At 40.6% G+C, this 24,783-nt stretch overlaps 1 protein-coding gene across 1 annotated transcript in view; it reads right to left on the minus strand.

Annotated features, from left to right (window-relative positions):
- Positions 1–24,783, minus strand: part of LOC128659218 (uncharacterized) — a 94,270-nt gene that overhangs the window by 8,888 nt on the left and 60,599 nt on the right. The window contains exons 5-7 of the mRNA XM_053712896.1: positions 24,068–24,172; positions 6,471–6,584; positions 324–416 (exon numbers count right to left, since the gene is read on the minus strand). Coding sequence (XP_053568871.1) covers positions 324–416; positions 6,471–6,584; positions 24,068–24,172 — 312 coding nt within the window. The remainder of the gene's footprint in view (positions 1–323; positions 417–6,470; positions 6,585–24,067; positions 24,173–24,783) is intronic.

Raw genomic sequence — 24,783 nt, forward strand, 5'->3', positions numbered from 1 at the left:
AGTTTTTACTTTTATATATCAATTTAATAGATTCCAAAAATGCATCAAACCCAGTCATTTTATTAGTGACCAGCTGCCCCTACACCTAATATTATAAATATTATATTAGAACTTCCCTGGACTTGGCAACCCAGTACCGTACTGATGTTACTTTAATTTCATGGTCTTCTGGATTACTGGTGAAGTGTGACCACGTTTTGGTCCTGTGACTATTCAGCAGTAAGAATGCTCAGTATCTGATTTAATTTAATAAAAAGTAAATAATATATTTAATATAATTTAAAAGTTTTTGCAAAAAGTAAAAAAAATCACGAGATTCTCACCATCAACAGGAAAAGTATTTGTTTCCCCCTCCGTATACGGATCTTCTTGCTCCGCCTTCACCTGTAAATTCTCCACTATGACCACACGAAAACCTGTAACAAGGAGAAGCAAATACACAACATATATTTTTATTCAAAAAATCTTTTGCACTTAACATTCTGCTATGTTTTCAGGACTGCTTTTTCTTTTATCAGTCTCATGTCTATTCCACAAGCAGGCTCAAATGCTCGTACCTTACCCTTCTCCACTCACAGTTTATATAGGCCCCTCTCTCCTTTCTTCACCATACCTTAGCTCTCACGAACTACTTTCTATTTTAAAATCTATGTCACTAAACTGCACCACCTCACAGAAATGCCTCCTCTGCTATAAATCTCATTCTCACCTACTCTTACTTTCCATCTTGATTAGCATCAGGCAACATCTCTCCAAATCCTGGACCCACCCTCATTCCCGCCATTACCCAATCACGCACTCCATATAGCAACACACATAACCTAATTTCCATCCAATGCATCCCACACGCATACACTCCTTTCACCTGCGCACTATGGAACTCTCGCTCTGTCTGCAACAAACTTACAGCCATTCATGACCTGTTTATATCAAATGCTTTCACCCTTTTAGCAATTACAGAAACCTGGCTATCTCCTTCTGACACTGTTTCCATTGCTGCTCTCACACACGGTGGTCTTCACTTTAGCCATACCCCTAGGGCAGGTGAGAAACGTGGCGGTGGGGTTGGCATCCTGCTCTCCCCCTCCTGCACATATCAATACCTACCTCCAATCCCATCTCTTTCCTTCTCCTCCTTTGAAGTCCACTGTATTCGCCTGTTCTCCCCCTCTCGCTCAAAGTGGCAGTCATCTATCGCCCTCCTGGACCAACCTTCCAATTCTTTGACAACTCCGCTGCCTGGCTTCCACACTTTCTCTCTTCAAATATACCAACCCTAATTCTTGGGGACTCCAACATTCCCATTGACAACCCATCTGCCCCTGCTGCCTCTAAACTTCTCTCACTCACATCCTCCTTCGGTCTCTCACAATCCACCCTATTCCCGACTCACCGTGATGGACACTCCATCGACCTGGTATTTTCCTACCTCTGCTCTATATCTGACACCACCTGTTGCCCTTTTCCCATTTCAGACCATCACCTGGTAACCTATAATATTAATGCAACAGCTAAACCCACTTCTCCATCCCGCCCCCGCACCTGTAGAAATACACATGCTGTGGATCCGCTCCAACTTTCAAAAATCATTCAAAATCTCCTCCCTCACACCTCCACTATAACCTGCCCTGATCTCGCTACAGCCCACTATAACAAAACTCTCTCCTCTGCATTAGACACACTTGCCCCTCCCCAGCTGCGCAAAACACCACACCACCAGTTACAGCCCTGGCATGCTCAGCAAACACGCTATTTGCAAAAATGCTCCCGTACTGCTGAGCGTGTCTGGAGGAAAACTCACTCTGAACCTGATTTCATACACTATAAGTTTATTCTTCGTTCATACACTTCCGCCCTTCACTTAGCCAAGCAAACTTACTTCTCTTCTCACATATCTACTCTTTCCTCAAACCCTAAATGACTCTTCTCTACCTTTAACTCTCTCCTCTACCCACCTGCTCCACCACCCCCACCTGTCTTTAGTTCTCAAGACCTGGCAGACTACTTTTTAAACAAAACACATACTATCCGAAGCAACATCCCAACACCAACCTGCAATATTCCAACAACAGGCCCAATTACTCCTTCTGCCACCCTCTGTATCTTCCATCCAACCACTGAGAATTAAGTTTCTTCCTTACTATCTTCCTCACGCCTCACTACATGCCCACTCGACCCTATCCCTTCCCATCTAATACCCTCCCTATCTTCCACCCTCACTCCTGCTCTTACCCACATCTTCAACCTATCTCTCTCTACCGGCTCATTCCCATCTTCTTTCAAACACGCAAAAGTCACTCCCATACTCAAAAAACCCTCCCTCGACCCTAATTCTCCTGAAAGCTACCTCCCCATATCACTGCTTCCACTAACATCAAAACTCCTTGAAAAACTAGTTTACAATCGCCTAACCCACTTCCTGTCCGCCAACTCCTTGCTTGACCCACTGCAATCCGGATTACGCCCAAAACACTCAACTGAGACTGACCTTACCAAGGTCACAAACGATCTTCTCTTTGCTAAAAATATTGGCCACTACTCTATACTCATCTTACTTGACCTCTCAGTTGCCTTCGACACAGTTGACCACCACCTCCTCCTACAGACCCTTAGCTCTTTTGGCCTCTATGACACTGCTCTTTCCTGGATTCACTCCTATCTTTCTCACAGGTCTTTTTCTGTGTCATTTGCCGGCGACTACTCCTCTCCTATGCCTCTGTCTGTTGGAGTACCTCAAGGATCTGTTCTGGGTCCTCTATCTTCTCCATCTATACTTCTTCGCTGGGTAAACTTATCAACAGTTATGGCTTCAAATATCACCTCTATGCTGATGACACCCAGATCTACCTCTCCACCCCTGCTCTCTCTCCCTCTGTCCTCTCTCATGTCAGTGACTGCTTATCTGGTATTTCTTCCTGGATGGCCTCTCACCACCTAAAGATTAACATGTCCAAGACTGAGATCCTTCTTATCCCCCCCTCAAGCTCTACCCCGACTTCTGACTTCTCTATCCCTGTTGATGGCATCACCATCTCCCCAAGTCCGCTGCCTTGGAGTCACACTTGACTCAAACCTATCCTTCGTCCCCCATATCCAATCGCTTTCTACATCCTGCCGCAATCATCTACGCAATATTTCCAAAATTCACCCTTTTCTGAGCGCTGACACCACAAAGCAAATAATCCACTCCCCTGTTATCTCCCGACTTGACTACTGCAATAACCTACTCGCTGGCCTTCCTCTTTCCTGCCTCTCCCCCCTTCAATCCATCCTAAATGCCTCTGCCAGGCTGATCCACCTTTCCCGTCGATCTGTATCTGCTGCACCTCTCTGAAAGTCCCTTCATTGGCTCCCCATTCACAGAAGAATCAAATTCAAAATTCTCACCCTTACATACAAAACTCTCACCAACGCCGCTCCCCTCTACCTATCCTCTCTAATACACAAGTATACTCCAGCTCGTCCACTACAATCCAACAATGACCTGCTCCTTGCATCCGCAACTATCACCTCCTCTCATGCTAGACTGCAGGACTTCTGTGGTGCAGCACCTACCCTCTGGAACACTCTCCCTCGTGCTGTAAGGCTTTGCCCTAATCTTTCTACCTTTAAATGCTCCCTGAAGACTTTTCTGTTCAGGGAAGCCTACCACCCAACTCAATAATAAATTAATTTCACTTACCTAACATTTTCCTCATCTAACTCTGTATTAACATCTTTCAAAATCTTGCAGTCCTCACCTCCTGTTTCTCAACCTCCTACCCTTCTAAATTGTAAGTTCCCACGGGAATAGGGCCCTCAATCCCTACTGTATGTGTTTGTAAATTTTGTCCTGTATCTAACAAGTCTTGTATTGTTTTATTAAAATGAATTGTATCCATGTACAGCGCTGCGGAATATGTTGGCGCTTTATAAATAAAGTATAATAATAATAATAATATAGATTAGAAGGCAGTGAGGACTCTTCAGGTTTATGTCACTACAGTAATATAGACATAAATGATGTGGAACAACTCTAACGTCTCCAGTAATCATTGTGTTAATAGCATTAGCTATGAAACTTATTTCTTCTTTTCCCGTTGCACAATTTCTGAAACGGTAAGAAAAGGCAATTCTATTACCACCGTACCTAAATGTTTTAGACTAACTAGTCAGAGTATGTTAATGCCAGAGTTTAACTTCTCATGGAGACATTAAAAAGATTCCAAACATACTCCCCCACCACCTAGGAGTTATATTGTATGTGACACCTATACACATCATCATAATACCTACATATTGCCTCGGTTCTCCAAGCAGCGTTCATCAACAAAGGCCTAGTTTTCCTTTCCGTTGTAAACTGGTGGTAAGAAAAAAATCTCATCACACTGTAATGGAGATACTTATTACCACCAGTTTACAACTGCAATAGAAACTAGGTCAAATACTACTCCCCTTTATAGTGTAATAGACAGAAACCACAAGACCGTCATGCCCCATACTGAAATGTGGGAAAAGACGGTGTCTTATAATTTAATATTTGGGACAGTTACTCCACCCATCTCCTCTGATTTTTGCAGAACCTGAAGAGCGTTACAATTTACTATTTCAAATGTATCAATTTATAAGAACCTGCAACTTGTTAAAAAGAGGCTCAATACCAATACTGGTAAGTAACAAAACAAGTAGGTATATTTTCATAAGACGGTCATCTTAACCATGGCAACCCTACCCAACAACGAGAGCTCATTAAAATGCCATTGCAAAACCAATGACCATAAATTACATTTGCATAATAACGGAATAAAAAGTTTAATCGTATGCAGTAAAACAACTTTGTAACATACTGTACGTTCATTATTTACTTTGCCCCCTATACCTGGTGACGCCATCTACAGCATTACACTCCTGGGAGAGGAATCCAACTGACAAACTGCTCCACCTAATAACTGCAATTCAAGGTCATCAGATCTCTCACCAGAGTCGTCTAATACTGGCTCATTTTATGTTGAGACGTCATTCTCCAGGCAGAATCGCTTGCCTATTACTATGCCTCATTATTGCTTCTATTCAGTAGATGGACTGATGTGAGGAAAAGAAGATGACTGCATAAGCTGTCTGGCTTTTTGTACCATAGAAGGAATAAGTATTCCCCTGATCTGTAATCATAGATATTGCCTATTACTTGATGAGGAAGACATTTAGGTTACATTACAAGCAGATTGATATTTATAAATCGCGATAAACCCGCTAGAAATAACTTTTTTGAGCACATCAGGTAGCGCGCCTATTATAAGTTGAAAGTAAAAAATTTTGCTGACGCGAACCCTACCATCACTGGGGCTTTTGGAGGGGGCTGTGGGCCAGCCTCCTGCCCACTGTTTATGGCCCACAGAAAAGACATGGGATTTTACCCTATTTGCCGGGTCAGGGCATCGAGACTGGAAACCTTGTTACTGGCCGGAAGTGACTATCGGGGAGATGCGGCCAGGCATTACACAGAACATAGGTTCTGCAGGAGCAGCTGAGGCACACTTTAGGCAGCCGGGCTCCTGGAACTGTTTTCAGGTATCTTTTTACTGTGATAGCGGTTCTCGGGAAAGAAACGCTTTTTGTACCACAAGTGACTCATTGGCCCCGGCAATAGGACTAGTAGGAACCCCAGGGTGTCGGGTTTCTATGGAGACATCATTTGTTCAGGGCAGAAGTTTGCCCCACCCATAGCCAGGCTTGTGGAACTGGTTTTGGTCACCTGTATACCCCCACCGGCTGGCTTATCTGATTAAGTAAATCATGTCCCCAAACATGCAGACTCCAATAAACTTAATCTGATTACTGATAAGAGGTAGTCTACGTGCCCAAGTGCAGGGTTGGGGTCGTATGTCTTTTTCAACAGTTTGCAGACATTTCTATTGTTTGATCTAATGTTTGACCTGCTAATCTAATTAATGTCTATTCATGAAGGGGTATTGTCCCTGGAAGTGTATAAAATGTGTGTGAACCTTGTAATAAACAGTTATTCTTTTGGTTTTACCTGAACTTGAGTCCTATCTCTTGTTTGAGGTAAAAGGCTGGTGTCAGCTATCTATCAGCTGGAGGGGTTTGGAGGGCAGAAGGTAGCTTTTGGCGGAGGTACCCAGACGGGGTACCAGGCGGTCCGTCATACACGCTAACCAACACACACACAAAACTGAAGTTAGGATATTGCGATCGCGTTAACGTATTCCCCCATAGAAATCAATAGAGGGGAAAAAACACCCTACTCACGTGCAAAACTGATTGCCTTTTCTCAAGTGCAGTAAACCAACATGAAAATATTTCACATTCCAATGTTCTTTACATAGCAGAATATGTTTTATATATATATACAGTATACCAGCAACCTTTATGTAGCTTTTGCAGTCTAATAAAAGATCTTGTAAGTATTATGCATCACATTTATTTAGCTTCTAATATAAAACACATTTTAACGGCACTGATAAGAGTCTCACCATCAACAGTGGTTGTAACATTTTCAATCTTTATCGCTGTCACGCGATCATCAATGTCTAGATCTTCTTTTTCAGTCTTAACCTCTAACGTTCCCAGCGCACACAATGGAAAACCTGCAAACAAAGAATAGGAAACCCGTTAAGTATAACCGGGAGTGGAGATGGTTTTGTTATATCACTCCATGGTCTGCAGATGTGTTTCTGACTGTAACACAGAAGTATATCAGTTTACCAGAAATCTCTTTGTATAAACAGCAGTAGTGGGAGCTGACGAGAAGAAGGCAGCCGCTTGTAAGACCCCACATGGTTCTGTTATTTGTGTAAACCTCATAGACAAACACCCCAACCAAATGTGCCTAGGTCTATTCTCTACAACTAACAAGAAGGACTCTGGGCGCTGTCAGAAAGTTAAGCTGGTGCTGTATTTGTTTTACTCTGTCTACTAACCCAAAAAGTAACTAAATATTACTGTTAGCTTGTGACTGACATCTTGCACTCTGTTATTTAGCCAGCAATCAGCAAGCGCTATCCAGGTGCTGAAAAAATGGGCCAGCTGCTAAGCTTTTCTTTCCTGTTTTTGAAATAAAGATACCTCCCACATCACTACCACTTACTAAACCTGTAAACCCCTAAACCGCCAGCCCCCACATCGCCATAAACTAAATTAACCTATTAACCCCTAAACCTAACAACCCGCTAACTGTACATTAAAATTACATCATCCCTATCTTATAATAAATTTAAACTTAACTGTAGAATTAAATTAAACTATATTAAACTATTAATTAACCTACCCTAACTATTATACTAAAATTACATTAAACTTTATTAAACTATTAATTAATCTACCCTAACTATTATACTAAAATTACATTAAACTACAAATTAAATTAAATATATTATATAGTTAAAAACCTAACCCTACTCATATAATTTAAATCTACTATTAAAAATTACAAAGTTACAAAAAACTAACAACTAAGTTACAAAAACAAATAAACACTAAGTTACACAAAATATTTTTTTTTTATCAAATATTTAAACTAATTACACCTAATCCAAAAGCCCTATGAAAATAAAAAAGCCCCCCCAAAATAAAAAAACCCTAGCCTACAATAAACTACCAATGGCCCTTAAAAGGGCCTTTTGCTGGGCATTGCCCCAAAGAAATCAGCTCTTTTACCTGTAAATAAAAATACAAATACCCCCCCCCAACAGTAAAACCCACAACCCACACAACCAACCCCCCTAATAAAATTCTATCTAAAAAACCTAAGCTACCCATTGCCCTGAAAAGGGCATTTGTATGGGCATTGCCTTTAAAAGGGCATTTAGCTCTTTTTCAGCCCAAAGTCCCTAATCTAAAATTAAAACCCACCCAATAAACCCTTAAAAAAACTAACTAACCCCCGAAGATCCACTTACAGTTCTTGAATACCCGACATCCATCCTCAACGAAGCGGCAGAAGTCCTCATCGAAGCCGGCAGAAGTCTTCATCCAAACGGCATCTTCTATCTTCATCCATCAGGCACGGAGAGGCTCCATCTTCAAGACATCCGGCGCAGAGCATCCTCTTCTTTCAAAGTCTTCTTGAACAATTAAGTTTCCCTTTAAATGACGTCATCCAAGATGGCATCCCTTAGATTCCGATTGGCTGATAGAATTCTATCAGCCAATCGGAATTAAGGTTGAAAAAATCCTATTGGCTGTTGCAATCAGCCAAAAGGATTGAGCTTTCATCCTATTGGCTGATCCAATCAGCTAATATGATTGAGATCGCATTCTATTAGCTATTCCAATCAGCCAATAGAATGCAAGCTCAATCCTATTGGCTAATTGGTGGGCTCCGGGAGCGGAGGGATAGGGGTTAATACATTTAGTTAGTTGTGGCGGGGTCCGGGAGCAGTGGGATAGGGGTTAAACATTTTAGTATAGTGGCGGTGTTTAGTGACAGTATATAAATAAAGCTGGGAAAAAGCCGAATAGCAGCGAGATCGATGACTATTAGTTAACAACAGTCTGCTGCTCATCGCCCCGTACTTGGTGCGCGGCTTTTTGACAGCTTTTTATATAAATATGGAGAGCGTATTAAGGTCCGCGGCTGCGATGTTAGGCAATGTCAGGCGAGCGTATTGGTGCCGTCGAATGCAAGAAAGTTGATGGCTTGATAAGTAGGCCTCTTTATCTGAATCATGAGAGAAAAATATTGGGTTTCATATCCATTTAAGGTGCATAAAAAATCCTAAACAAAATTGTTCAGCAAAAATCGTATTTTATCAAAAACGTAAAATATGTATGTAAGTTAAACAGGAATAAATTGTATTGAATATGCATAGCGTAAATCTTAATTTTATGGCAAGACAGAAGGATTCATATTTTGCTCGTGCAATTCTATTTGTCTTTACTTCATAATAATTAGTTTCTTAAAAGGTATTTTTAACATTATATTCCTATCTTTCTCTTTTACCCCTTTTTGGGGTTACATTTTTTCAAATTTAATTTTATTCAATATCTCAATCTAATATCGTAACAGCCTGCCTTTAGATCGAGATAACAGCCTGAGCTTTATTGTATTCTGACCCCTTGCTAAGTAAATACTTTTCTTACGCCTAGATTACAAGTTTTTGTCGGTAAGGCTGTGCGGGGCTAACAAGCCTTTTTTTTCTTACCGCTCACTTAAGCCAACGCTGGTATTACAAGTTTTCTTCAAGCCGGCGTTAGCCACAGAAAAGTGAGCGTTGAGCAAAATTTAGCTCCACATCTCACTGTAATACCAGCGTTGCTTACGGTAGCGGTAAGCTGGCAAAATGTGCTTTTGCACGATTTCCCCATAGGAAACAATGGAGCTGAGCTGGCTGAAAAAAACCTAACACCTGCAAAAAAGCAGCGTTCAGCTCCTAACGCAGCCCCATTGTTTCCTATGGGGAAATTAATTTTTTGTCTGCACCTAACACCCTAACATGAACCCCGAGTCTAAACACCCCTAATCTTACACTTATTAACCCCTAATCTGCCGCCCCCGCTATCGCTCACACCTGCATTATATTATTAACCCCTAATCTGCCACTCCGGACACCGCCGCCACCTACATTATAGCTATGAACCCCTAATCTACTGCCCCCAACATCGCCAACACCTACATTATAGTTATTATCCCCTAATCTGGCCCCCAACGTCGCCGCAACTATATTAAATTCATGAACCCCTAATCTGCCGCCGCCAACGTCGCTGCCACTATAATAAATTTATTAACCCCTAAACCTAAGTCTAACCCTAACCCTAACACCCCCTAACTTAAATATAATTTAAATACATCTAAATAAATTTACTACAATTAAATAAATTATTCCTATTTAAAACTAAATACTTACCTATAAAATAAACCCTAAGCTAGCTACAATATAACTAATAGTTACATTGTAGCTAGCTTAGGGTTTATTTTTATTTTACAGGCAAGTTTGTATTTATTTTAACTAGGTACAATAGTTATTAAATAGTTATTAACTATTTAATAACTTGCTAGTTAAAATAACTACAAAAGTATCTGTAAAATAAACCCTAACCTAAGTTACAATTACACCTAACACTACACTATAATTAAACTAATTACCTAAACTACCTACAATTAATTACAATTTAATTAAATAAACTAAATTACGAAAAAAACAAACACTAAATTACAGAAAATAAAAAAAGAATTACAAGAATTTTAAACTAATTACACCTAATCTAATCCCCCTAATGAAATAAAAAAGCCCCCCAAAATAATAATTCCCTACCCTATACTAAATTACAAATAGCCCTTAAAAGGGCCTTTTGCGGGGTATTGCCCCAAAGTAATCAGCTCTTTCCCCTGTAAAAAAAAATACAATACCCCCCCCAAACCACCACCCACACACCCAACCCTACTCTAAAACCAACCCAATCCCCCCTTAAAAGAACCTAACACTAACCCATTGAAGATCACCCTACCTTGAGACGTCTTCACCCAGCCGGGCACAAGTGGTCCTCCAGAGGGTCCAAAGTCTTCATCCTATCCGGCCAGAAGAGGACCTCCAGACCGGCAGAAGGCTTCATCCAAGTGGCATCTTCTATCTTCATCCTTCCGGAGCGGAGCGGGTCCATCTTCAAGACATCCGACGCGGAGCATCCTCTTCATCCGACGGCCGAATGACTGGTCCTTTAAGTGACGTCATCCAAGATGACGTCCCTTGAATTCCGATTGGCTGATAGAATCCTATCAGCCAATCGGAATTAAGGTAGGAAAAATCCTATTGGCTGATGCCAATAGGATTTTTGGCTAATCTGTCTAGTAACAGGCTTGCAAGCCTGAATACTCTTGTCACCACGCTTAGACATAACAAAGTGTTCAATCTCCAAGCAGAAAGCTTCAGAGAAACTAAAGAATGGACCCTGATAAGAAGGTCCCTCCTCAGGAACAACCACTAAGATGGAAGAGATACATCCCCGCAAGGTCTGTATCCAGATCCTGCAAGACTATGCAGGAACTATTAAAAATACATATGCCCACTCCTATGTGATATGAGCAAAGACTTGTGAAAGGATAGTAAACTGAGGAACAGGGATGTTAGACTGAAATCCCAAAGAACCGCCAGGGATTTTAACAGAGAAGCCTGCTGATCTCTAGACCCTTAAACCTAAACGAGAAAGTTTGGCGTACTGCAATCTCCAACTCCAGCACCCCCCATTTGAGGGTTAACCTGGAAAACATCTCCGGGAGAAGCATTCACTCCCTGGAATGAACTGACTCTCAAGAAGTCCGCTGCCGGTATCCACTCCTGAAATGCGAATAGTGGAGAGACAACAAATGTGAACGTCCACCCACCGAACAATCCATGCCAATCATGGCTAAGGAACTCTAGGTTCCACCCAGGTGGTTGATGTAAACCACCAAGATAAAATTGTCTTGAACAACTGAGGCCATGCCATCAGAACATTGTAGAATGCTCTCAACTCCAAGATGGTTATGGAATAGCAGACTCCTCCCAAGTCCATAGTCACCAACCCAACAGGCTGGTGTCCATGGTCATCATTACTCAGGAAGGACTCCTGAAGCATGTGTCCTGAGAGAGATGCTCCTGCGAAAAACACCACAGGAAAGAATCTCATGTTGACAGATCATCCGATACAGAACCATATGATCCCCGTTCTACTATCTGAGCATGCATAACAGCAAACTCTCTGATGGAATCGAACAAAGGATGATGCCCAATGAAGCAACCATTAGACCAATTAACTCCATACATTGAGCCACTGAAGGGCCAAACAGTAGAGTGCAGAGAGAGGTAAGAGGAAAGAATCCTTGATTTTTCTGGTCTCTGACAAAAATATTGTCAGAGATAGGAACTAATATGGTCCCTAAGCAAACTATCCCCATAGCTGGAACAACGGAACCCATTTTCAGATTCACTTCCCATCCATGGGAATGAAGAAAAGACAACAAGATCTATATATGAGAGTTTGCTTGCTGAAAAGATGGCACCTGAACCATTATGTCGTCCAGGAAGGGTACCACAGCAATACCCCGAAACCTAAACCCTGCCAAGATAGCCCCCTCTGGGAGCCGTGGCAAGGCCAAAGGGAAGAGCAACAAACTGAAAATGTTTGACAGAAAGGCAAAACTCAGGAACTTGAAAATACCCGTCCTCCAGGTCTATGGTCACCATGAACTGACCCTCTTGGACCAAAGGAAAAAATGGAACCAATGGTTTTCATTATGAAGGACGGTACCCTGAGAAATTTGTTGAGACACTTTAGGTCTAGAATAGGACGAAAAATTATCTGGAAGGAAAGGTATGAATTCTGTTTAGTAATCCTGAGATACTATGTCCGTAGCCTATCTGGAACATCTCGTATCCATGTTTGGAAAAAAACAGAAAAATTCAGCCCCCACTTGATCCAGTCCTGGATTGGGGGCAAACTCCTTTGGGTCTATTCATCCTGTCTTGTGGTAGAAAAAAACCTTTTCCACCCGTAAAATCAGAAATATTCTTGTCAGATTAGGACCAAACAAGGTCTTACCCTTGTAAGAAAGCACCAGAAGCTTGGATTCAGGGGAAAAATCCACTGACCAAGAATATAGTCACAACGTGTAATAACCCAAATGTGAAATATCACTTTAAATATAAATATTGAGTATAACATTTGTTGTTGCATCTTTAATTAACCGGCGGTTAAGAATTTATAATAGGTGTTCCTTTTCCTCTTATTAAAGTCTTACTCCTTCAGACAATAATAGTTGGGAAGATGGAATATTGATATAGGTAATAGGTCTCTAATCAACATACAGCGAGTGGTGATGCTGAGACCCTTTACCTTGTATACATATGTATTATGGAAAGTGAATTAGGGTTAATAGAGTGTAACTTGATTAGCGCTTACCCAAAGTTATAATGGAGGAGGCACAGGATGGAAGATACAGTCACAGAGGCCAGAGGTCTGTACAGCTGTGGCAGGTAGTAAGAATGGCTCCTTCAGGCAGAGAGCGTGCTGCAAACGACAGTCCGGAGTAACAGCTGTTCCTGGCAGCGTGTGTTGAGCAGAAGTAGTCGGAGTGGCCGCCTGTGACGTCAGCGCATTCAGCTGAGCAACCTGGTAAGAGGTTGCTGTTAGAAATCCTTCCGTTAGGAAAATAAATAAGGAAAATAAATATAAAATTATGTTAGGAGAACAAAGGAGATATCATCAGGATGAGATGATAGGAATAAGTGAATCCAGGAGATCAACAACTATTTAAAGTATAGATCCAGAACATTGTTTCCAAGGCTAGGTTATATGACAGGATGTCATACACACAATACCAAGCATTGAAAGTAAGTAAAACGGGGCCTTAAAAGGAGGATTGAATGTGAAAATGAGGCTGCAGGGAAACACCATTTAAAGGAACAGTAACGTTACACAATGTCCCACGGGCTAGCACTGCAAAGCCAGATATCTTAGCTCCCGGCTGAAAGGCATGTTAGCATCAGCAATAGAAGAATTGGCTAGCTTAAAAGCTTTAATTCTGTTCTGGATCTCCTACAAAGGAGTCCCTACCAAAATGGAATAAGACAAGGCAAGGCAATAAGATGCTGCACTTGTTCCAGGTAAGCGTCCAGCTTAGTCCATTGATCCTGAAAAGAGCATCTATTCGCTCTAGAGATTGTAGTTCTCTTAGCCAGAGTAGAAATGGTCCCTAGTATTTTAGGCACTGTGCACCATGATATTTAATGGAGACAGCGACAAGAAACATCTTTTTAAAAACAGGAGACAGAGAATAAGGAATCCCTGACTTTTCACATTCCTGTGAAAAAACTCCTAGCACAGTCTGGAACAGGAAAAACTTCCACAGAGGAATCCTAGTATTTATAAAAATGACTAGATTATTTAGGGGTGACAACGACAAGCGTATAGGAGTTGCTCCAAAGTAGCCAAAACCTCCTTTAACAATACACAAAGGTGTTCAAGCTTAAATCTGAAGGTTACTACTTCAGCATCAGATGAAGGAATCTGGGATCTCACCCTCAGAGGCTACCGGTATATTCTCTTCATCAGACTTATGAGGAAGGCCAACCTGTGTAGCATTAGATGGGACAGAAACCTCACCATCTGAATCTTTTAAGTTTCTCTTGCATCTTCCATTAACTTTGAAAAAGCAGATAATGCAAATAATTCATGCGTAAATATGTAATACCTGATATGTATTAATTCATGATTCATATATGTGCAATATTTTTTGAGACGATTTTGAATTACCAGAAGTGGATGCAAGTTGATATATTTTTATGTGTATATATGTATATATATCAACAGCAATGCAGCATACAATTTCTAATTCTCATGTTAAACCCCTGTACCTTTAAATTCTAATTAGTGGATCCACCAATAGGATTGGAACACTGGGTTTTTAAGTCAGTCAGTTTTTAGAATTTTAAGGACTATGAGTACGGCTCTCCCAGCCGAAACACGTTAGTCTGTCTAAGGGGTTTATCCCTTCTCTCTATGTAACTGAACTTTTAATTGAATGTTTAATAAAATTTGAGTTTTTACTTTTAAGGTGCTCGCAAACTTTCTCTCTTTTTTGTGGTTCTAATGTTTGCCATTTGCTAGCACCTTGGCTGCACTGCCCACCGGAGCCGTCTCGAGAAGGGGATACCTTTTATTAGAGAAGGAAGGATCTGTTTGCTTCTCTATGCTACTTTATTTGTACTCGGTATAGCTGAAAGGAGTATTCGCTATTCTACTCAAGCCATTGGATCCCACCGTTATACTTATGGAACCAAGAAGACTGACGTAGGAAGTACGTTACCCTACGCGGACCAATCGACAAGGAGGATCGAGTCACGCCCAACTTCCAGACGACGCCCAGCATCTAGCGAGGACGCTCGCTCCGTGGATGGTGGACGGGCCGTTGCCCGGGAGAGCACGCTAGCCGTTGAGTGTTTGTGGGTTAAGCTGAGGAGCCTTGAATGTGTTACAGTACTCCCAAGGTACAGATAAATGGGATATCTCTGAGCATTTGAAAAAACAATTAAGGAACTTTTTACGTAGTAATACAAGGAGAGAGCATGAGTGAATAATATATCCATGGTGTGTGATAGCTGCATGCCTCATATCTCTCTGTATTTACAGTTATTACTATTGGACATTAATTAGGCATACTGGGTACTTAGGGTAACAAAAATTACCAGTGTTATAAAGAAGATTATACAATTTTTCATGAGTGGCACATATATTTTATGGTATCCCCCCAAAGACTTTTAAGCTGAAGTATTACATTTTTTTTTTATACAAGGATTTGGGTTCACAGCTGATCTGGTGATATCGTTCAAGGCAGTATACAAATATATATGAGTATATCTTGTTGGGACTCTTGTGCTTTCTTTGTGTCTATTACAACAATAGCCATAACAGCTCCATAGCAAAGTGAATTAAGTCCAATCCAGGTTGCACACAGTAAAATACAGAAAACTGAGCCACAATAAATTAAAAGGGGCTATCATTAAATTCCTCAGAAAATAATTAACCCTTAATCTCTAAATCACAAGCGTGCCTGTGTCCTGCCTATAAATATCCTGTATAAAGAATATATATGTCCCATAAAGTTGCAACTAATTATCTTTTATTACTTAAGTGCCCATCTCCCCACCTAGCAGACAAAAAGGCACTTACCTGCAATCTAGCCGTCCGGCAGGAGGACAGCATACACGGTATGAGAGGACGCCACTCCTCACAGAAGAAATAAGAAAGAACAGAGTAAACCTACTCTGGCTTTCTATACCCTGGGCAGCAATTATGCTAGGAAAACGCAGCAAGGTCCACCTCACAAGTTCCTAACTGCTTTAAAGCCACCACTGCCCTACTGAAGAGGCTAACATGGAGTACAGCTAGATCGAATCTTGAAAGGAAAGATCAGAATAAACTTACTCCGGCTTTCAAACTAGTTAAAATCTTGCTTGAAGTAAAAGAAATCCAATTTTCTTCAGACACCAAGGCCTCTATTTATCAAAGGTCTTGTGGACCTGATCCGACAGTGCGGATCCGGTCTGCAAGACCTCGCTAAATGCGGACAGCAATACGCCAGCAGGGAGGTGTCAATCAACCCGATCGTTCTCGATCGGGTTGAATTGCAGCAATGTCTGTCCGCCTGCTCAAAGCTCTGCTCTTTAGACCGCTGCTTCATATCTGCTGTTTCTGGCGAGCCTGAAACACGGGGCATCAAGCTCCGTTCGGAGCTTGATAGATAGGCCCCCAAAACTTCACCTCCTCCATGCATCAAGGCAAAGAGAATGACTAGGGGTTGTGGGAAGGAGAGTGATACTTAACAGTTTGACTGTGGTGCTCTTTGCCTCCTCCTGCTGGCCAGGAGTGGTATTCCCAACAGTATTGATGAAGCCGTGGACTCACCATATCTTAGGAAAGAAATAAGTATTTTAGCCTGTATTTAAGCTATATTAAGTATAAGCCTGTATTACGGCTATTTTAAACATATCTATATTAAGCCTGTATTAAGGCTTTACCAATTTTAAGGGCTTTGGTTGATCTAACTGGGCAACATCTGCTTTAGACCTTAGAGTCATGGGTTTAAATCTAGCCTGGTTTATTATAACTGACTATGTCAATGGTATTTTAAACCTGGATAGTCAAATATAAATATATTAGCCGTATTAGACTATATCTATATAAGTAATTTAAGCCTGTTTTTTGGCTATATTAAATATATTGCGCCTGTATTAAGGCTAGATCATAAATATTAAAGGTATAGTTTTTTTCTGTTAATATATTATACTGTAATTGTAGAATGTGCCAGTCAGATATAGTATATTAAGACTATTTTAGGTTATATCTATTGTAGTATTTTAAGCCTCTTAAGGCTACACCATTTGTAAGTATTTTGAGTCTGTATTAAAGCTATACCTATTAGGACAAGCCAGTATTAAGGTTATACCAACTGTAGTATATTAGCAGGTATAACCTTTATCATTTATATAGTATATTAGCCTATATCAAGGTTTTTCCTGATACAAGTAGTCTGTATTAAGGCTATATTATTTTAGTATTTTGAGCCTGTATTAAGACTATATTATATATTATACTATAGGTAAATATTTATTTGTTAGTATATTATTCTTTATAATCACAGCTATTAGTTTATATGTGTATATGTGTGGATACACAAATATTTCTTTAAAGTGAAGGTCAATTTTGATGAATTAGTGCCCAATTTTTAATAATCCTATTAAAAACAAGGGCACTTTAATTAATCAAAATTGACATTTCACTTCTTTTCTTCAAAAACTTACCTTTTAATCCTGGCAGCCGCTCCAGCGATTCCCACGGCCGTCGGAGCCTCTGCAGACGTCAGAAATGACGAACCCGGCTTCCTCCAATCATGCTTCCCCCCCCCGGGGAATCTTGGCCTGATGCAACGCTGTGATTGAAGGAAGCCGTATTCGTCATATTGGACCCGCGAAGACGGCTTGCGATTGGTGGGATGTGCTGGAACGGCTGCCAGGATTAAAAGGTAGGTTTTTGAAGAAAAGAAGTGAAATGTCAATTTTGATTAATTAAAGTGCCCTTGTTTTTAATAGGATTATTAAAAACCGGGCACTAATTCATCAAAATTGACCTTCACTTTAAGTAACATGCTTTACCTTTTGCAGGTGACCAATTTGCGTGTATTGACTTATATATACATATATGTTTTTGCTATAGCGTAGCTTTACGCAGGGTAAGAGTTAGGGTTTGGCCGTTAATACTTATATTTTCTAATTAAATTTGTTAGCACAGTAAGTTGTGCATCAGTCTCATAATTTAAAGAAAGTGAGTCAGGAACTCACACTTAGCACTTGCTCTTTCTAAATACTCCTTAGCCTTCTAAGGGCAAGAAACAGCACGTAAATGAAGGCCCTTCCGCCGGGCAGGATTAATAGGGGCGAAATAACCTCACCCCCGGAGGTAATGTGGGGCAGAGAACCCTTGGCCCTGAGGATACAAAACAGGGACGTCTGTGCACAGACTCCGACATTTTTAATCTGGAGGATCTCGATCGGGACTTATACCCTGACCATGTTTTGGGATTTGGGCGACCCTGATGATGGAGATCTCCCAAAAGCCCCTTAAGAGGCCCACCTGAGAGGACCTGAGTAGATGAGTAGAAAGATGAGGATCTCCTGGAGCCTGCTCACAATCTTTTTTTCAGTCCCTAACATTAGGCACCCTCATTCTTCTGAGTGGTCTCTTCCTCCTCATCAGCCTAGGTTTCTCCAGAGATGCCTTTCTCAATCCTTTGGTCTGGAGTGATTCTTTTGTGGTGTCTAGGATAAATGCCTGGATACTTTTGGGCTAAATTTGACTAATTTTCTATTTCAGACAAGGCTCCTCTTTCAGACTCCTCCTTAGATCATTCCATGGTTGAAATCTGGGCTCCCTGAGCCTTTTATCTGCTAGGCAACGCTAATATTACTATCTCCAGGGTAAGGCGTAGAACTGCGATATTACACACTTATCCCTTACTACAGTTTAAGCAACTGAAGAGGCAGGCTCTCCTTTGGTCGGGGACTCCTCCCTATCTTGATTGAATCTTTGGCCTCTTGTCCTCTTCGTCCAAAGCCATTTTCTGGCCTTCTCCACCTTTATTGGCCTCTTTCACGTGCTATCAGATTGTTCTGAATAATTTCATCCAGAGAATGTCCATCCACTCAGTGGATGGTTTCTCGTCAGTGGAGAGTTTCCAACATCCTGAGGCAGCATTGTCTTGTAGTCCCAGGACTCAGACATTTGTTCCCTAGGCCTAGGGCACCTAAATCACCTAGTCTAACAGATTTTATGGGTCCCTGGTCGCCCCGAAGACCTTCGAGTGGGGTGTCACTCCCACTGTGTGGACCCTGAGCTCCAGGTTCTAGAAGGGTTCTGCTATCCTTCTCTGATCTGTCTGGGTTCATTGGTATTTGGGAAAGTATATGGATGCCCTTTTCTGCCTCCCCTTTCCATGATGGTGTGTTTTCCCCACCCCTCTCTAGACATTGTTTAGTTTTCCATCCTTGCGGACCTTTTAAGTTTCAGAACCCTCTTACCTTGTTATTCAAGTCTCTGGCTATGCCATTCTTTCTTTCTTTCTTTCTTTCTTTCTTTCTTTCTTTCTTTCTTTCTTTCTTTCTTTCTTTCTTTCTTTCTTTCTTCAGGATCTAGCCTTTCAGTGTCCCTGGCCATGCCCTATGCCTGGTTTCACAAATTTTGGTCCCGGGGGCCCTGATATTTATTCTCCATTCTTTCTCAGCAGACGTCTTCTCCTTTTCTCCGATTATCTTCGCCCTCTTCCTGTTTTTCTCTCTAGACTGAAGACCTTAGTGACTCTTCGTCAGATCCCCTTTCATGCATCAGAGGGTTCATGCCTGGCACAATTATACTTCTCCTTTTGGAGCTCTTTCTGTTCAGGGTCTGAGGACTATCATCCTTCTTTGGTGGGCTGTTGCCTTCAGGTTTCTTGGCTATGACCATTGGGTCTTTCAGCGTGGTATTTTTCTTAACCTACTCATCATACGTTCCACTCTGTACATGCACTCCTCTCTGTCCTTTTGGGCTTTAAAATATGCAAAATATGAAGCCTCCTGTCTTGCCATGAAATTCAGATTATTCTAACCTTGGTGCCTAAATAATCTAGATTTTGTTAAAGACCGGAGACGAATATTTTCTCACCTCTTCCCTCCCTGGAAGTATAAATAAATAACTAAAATTTTATAAATAATAATTCATATATATATTATTATGTTTTTTTGTGATCTGTTATCTTAACCTTGTTAACTTTTGTTCTCCGTAGGTGTGTCTACTGTTATGTTGCAGTATTACTTCTCCCCCTTTTTCTATTTGTTTGCTTTCATCTTAAGGGAGCTTTGCTGGCTTGGACCTGGGATGTCTATATTCTTTCTTCAATGGAATCTCTATGGTCGTCCTGTGTGAAGTTTTCGAGTTGATGGACTTTCCTTCTTCTGTTACGGCAGCGAAAAGAGGAAGTGAATTGCTGTGCTTATGTGGTTATATGATCCGCTCTCTACTGATTGGATGTTTTTTGCTACTATGTTACTGTTTTCTTTGCTGCTGTTTGGAAGTCAATAAAGATTAATGCAAAATATTCGCCTCCTGTCTTTAACAAAATCTTCATTATTTAGGCACCAAGGTTAGAATAATCTGAATTTAAGTACATTGGATGTGTAAAAATATGCAAAGAAATTCATAGTTATAAGTACAAAAAAGTGTGATTACTGTAAAAAGGACTGAACATTGGCGTTCCGTGGGCGTGTATGAAATTTTCTGTCAAATCCCAGTGTAATGCTATAAACATTTTCGCACTACACATGTCACTGTTTTTTTTTTTTTTGCAAATTGAATGGTGGGACGTTTTGGCCAATAGGGGCCTATCTATCAAGCTCCGAATGGAGCTTGATGCCTCGTGTTTCTGGCGAGCCTGCAGGCTCACCAGAAACAGCAGTTATGAAGCAGCGGTCACATAGACCACTGCTCCATAACCTGTCCGCCTGCTCTGAGCAGGCGGACAGACATCGCCAGGAATCAACCTGATCAAGTACGATCGGGTTGATTGAAACCCCCTGCTGGCGGCCTATTGGCCACGAGTCTGCAGGGGGTGGCGTTGCACCAGCAGTTCATGCGAGCTGCTGGTGCAATGCTGAATACGGCGAGCGTATTGCTCGCCGTATTCAGCAAGGTCTGGCGGACCTGATCCGCACTGTCGGATCAGGTCCGCCAGACCTTGGTAAATAGAGGCCATAGACTCAAAACACCAATTATTCTGAAAGGAAAACCTAGCATAATTTGATTTGTATTAGGCGTAATATTCAAGTTTATAAACATGCCGGTTTCTCCCTCTGTACTTCATCCTCCATTGCAAACTTCTACTTAGCAAAGACCTCTTATTATTTGTTTAGGGGACACCTCACCACTCGCAGCCCCTTTTTTTTTATAGAATTCCATGAGGGCTGCCTCTGCTAGTGTTGCCGAGGAAAACTAAGCAAAGACGAAGACATTTTATAGAATCAAGTCCTAAGGGGCCTATTTATCAAGCTCCGTATGGAGCTTAAAGGGCCGTGTTTCTGGCGAGCCTCCAGGCTCGTCAGTAACACCAGTTATGAAGCACTGGTCTAAAGACCACTGCTCCATAACCTGTCCGCCTGCTCTGAGGAGGCGGACAGACATTGCAGGAAATCAACCAGATCAAATACGATCGGGTTGATTGACACCCCCTGCAAGTAGCCGATTGGCATGCGAATCTGCAGGGGAGCGGCGTTGCACCAGCAGTTAACAAGAGCTGCTGGTGCAATGCTGAATGCGGAGAGCGTATTGCTCTGCGCATTCAGCGATGTCTGTCGGACACGATCTGCTGATCGGATCATGTCCAACAGAGGGTTGATAAATCGGCCCCTAAATGTCCATTTATCTGAGCAGAGGCTCATGGGAGCCCCTATGTGCAGATCAAAGTTACATAACTATACCCAGAGGCCCTTATTTATATGAGGATATCCCCTTCTTTTTACTATACAGATTAGGGGAAGCACATACACACTATTGTATATACTATACAGATTAGGGGAAACACATACACACTATTGTATATACTATACAGATTAGGGGAAGCACATACACACTATTGTATATACTATACAGATTAGGGGAAGCACATACACACTATTGTATATACTATACAGATTAGGGGAAGCACATACACACTATTGTATATACTATACAGATTAGGGGAAACACATACACACTATTGTATATACTATACAGATTAGGGGAAACACATACACACTATTGTATATACTATACAGATTAGGGGAAACACATAAACACTATTGTATATACTATACAGATTAGGGGAAGCACATACACACTATTGTATATACTATACAGATTAGGGGAAGCACATACACACTATTGTATATACTATACAGATTAGGGGAAGCACATACACACTATTGTATATACTATACAGATTAAGGGAAACACATACACACTATTGTATATACTATACAGATTAGGGGAAACACATACACACTATTGTATATACTATACAGATTAGGGGAAACACATACACACTATTGTATATATTATACAGATTAGGGGAAGCACATACACACTATTGTATATACTATACAGATTAGGGGAAGCACATACACACTATTGTATATACTATACAGATTAGGGGAAGCACATACACACTATTGTATATACTATACAGATTAGGGGAAGCACATACACACTATTGTATATATTATACAGATTAGGGGAAGCACATACACACTATTGTATATACTATACAGATTAGGGGAAGCACATACACACTATTGTATATATTATACAGATTAGGGGAAGCACATACACACTATTGTATATACTATACAGATTAGGGGAAGCACATACACACTATTGTATATACTATACAGATTAGGGGAAGCACATACACAGTATTGTATATACTATACAGATTAGGGGAAGCACATACACACTATTGTATATACTATACAGATTAGGGGAAACACATACACACTATTGTATATACTATACAGATTAGGGGAAGCACATACACACTATTGTATATACTATACAGATTAGGGGAAACACATACACACTATTGTATATACTATACAGATTAGGGGAAGCACATACACACTATTGTATATACTATACAGATTAGGGGAAACACATACACACTATTGTATATACTATACAGATTAGGGGAAGCACATACACACTATTGTATATACTATACAGATTAGGGGAAGCACATACACACTATTGTATATACTATACAGATTAGGGGAAGCACATACACACTATTGTATATACTATACAGATTAGGGGAAACACATACACACTATTGTATATACTATACAGATTAGGGGAAGCACATACACACTATTGTATATACTATACAGATTAGGGGAAGCACATACACACTATTGTATATACTATACAGATTAGGGGAAGCACATACACACTATTGTATATACTATACAGATTAGGGGAAGCACATACACACTATTGTATATACTATACAGATTAGGGGAAGCACATACACACTATTGTATATACTATACAGATTAGGGGAAGCACATACACACTATTGTATATACTATACAGATTAGGGGAAGCACATACACACTATTGTATATACTATACAGATTAGGGGAAGCACATACACACTATTGTATATACTATACAGATTAGGGGAAGCACATACACACTATTGTATATACTATACAGATTAGGGGAAGCACATACACACTATTGTATATAACTTGTAAAAAAATTATAACTAATCTAAAAAAAATCATTTTTCACACTTTTTGTTGCAAGTTTCTTACACATCATGATATAATGATAATAACAATGATATATACAGAAAATAATGGTATAGATAGAATCTGCTGTGTATCCTGAGAACAAAATATATATAATATGTGTGGGTTTCTCACTGACAAATGACCTATAGTAGGGCCTAAATATGAGCAGCATCTAAACACTGCAAAACAGCTCAGCACAGGGGAGTAAATGACCCAGCAGTTAAAGGGTTAAAGGGATGTGCTACTCAAACATCTTCTGTCATTCGTATGATTCAGCAACATTTAAAGATTTTAATTTTTTTGCCTGAAGAAAAAAACAAAAACAAAACACAAAGTGAAAGTTGTTGAATTTAATCCATGCAGATGGGTTAAACCCATAGTTGAAATCAACTACAGACCAGCATTGCACTACTGGGAGCTGGTTGAACACATCTGGTGAGCCAATGACAGGAGACATATATGTGTGCAGTCACCTATCACCAGCTAGCTCCTGGTAGTGCATTGCTACTCTTGAGTCTAGTGTGCTTTCCAACAAAGAATAACAAGAGAACAAAGTAAATATGATAATAGAGGTAAATTGAAAGAAATTGACTGAAGGTAGAAAAAAAGAGCATTATGTTTTATAGTACAGAAAATAATATTTTACTTCTCTAATAGAGACTATAGACACACAATGATTTTACAAACAGCCCTGAGAATCTCAGCATTAGAGGAACATAATAAGATCAGATTATTCTCACCGCCAGCTGCGGGTGTAGCGTTTTCAGTCTGCATTGTGGTCACATGATCCTCAGACTCCGGCTCCTCTGTTTCCGACTTCATCGTTATACTCTCTGGTGAGGTCACTGGCATAAACAGGGAAAGAGGCTCATTATATGATATAAAATGCAATATCCCACAGAGGGAGATCTAAAAGGGGGCGCCACAAAATAAAAACAATGCAAATGAAAATAAAATGACAAGTTCACAATACCGTAAGTTAATAAACAATTGTTAAAGAATCCAGTAAAGACTCTATAAAGATGATCCGCTCAAGTCGTTCTACTTCTCATCGTATTAGGTAACTATAGCTCCTAGAACAGTGATGGCTAACCCTTGGAACCTCAGATGTTTTGGAACGACATTATGGGAAATGTAGTTCCCGAAACAACTGGGGTGCCAAGGTTAACCATCACTGTCCTAAAAGACATGAAAGACCGCCTGAGGAAACGGTGAGCTGACCGAGAAACGTGTCACCTAATAAGGAGATTGTCACAGAGTTGGCGACTTTGTACTCTTTATGGGTGATGTGGGGTTTTGTATTACCCACCTTTAATAATCTCCCCCGCTCTGCTATCATCGTGGCGAGATCCGGACTAGATACTCTAAGCCAGTGATTTTTAACCTTTTTTTTGCCGTGGCACACTTTTTTACATTAAAAAATCCTGTGGCACACCACCATCCCAAAATTAAAAAA

Source organism: Bombina bombina, chromosome 5 (assembly GCF_027579735.1).
Source record: "Bombina bombina isolate aBomBom1 chromosome 5, aBomBom1.pri, whole genome shotgun sequence".
Classification (NCBI taxonomy): Eukaryota; Metazoa; Chordata; class Amphibia; order Anura; family Bombinatoridae; genus Bombina; species Bombina bombina.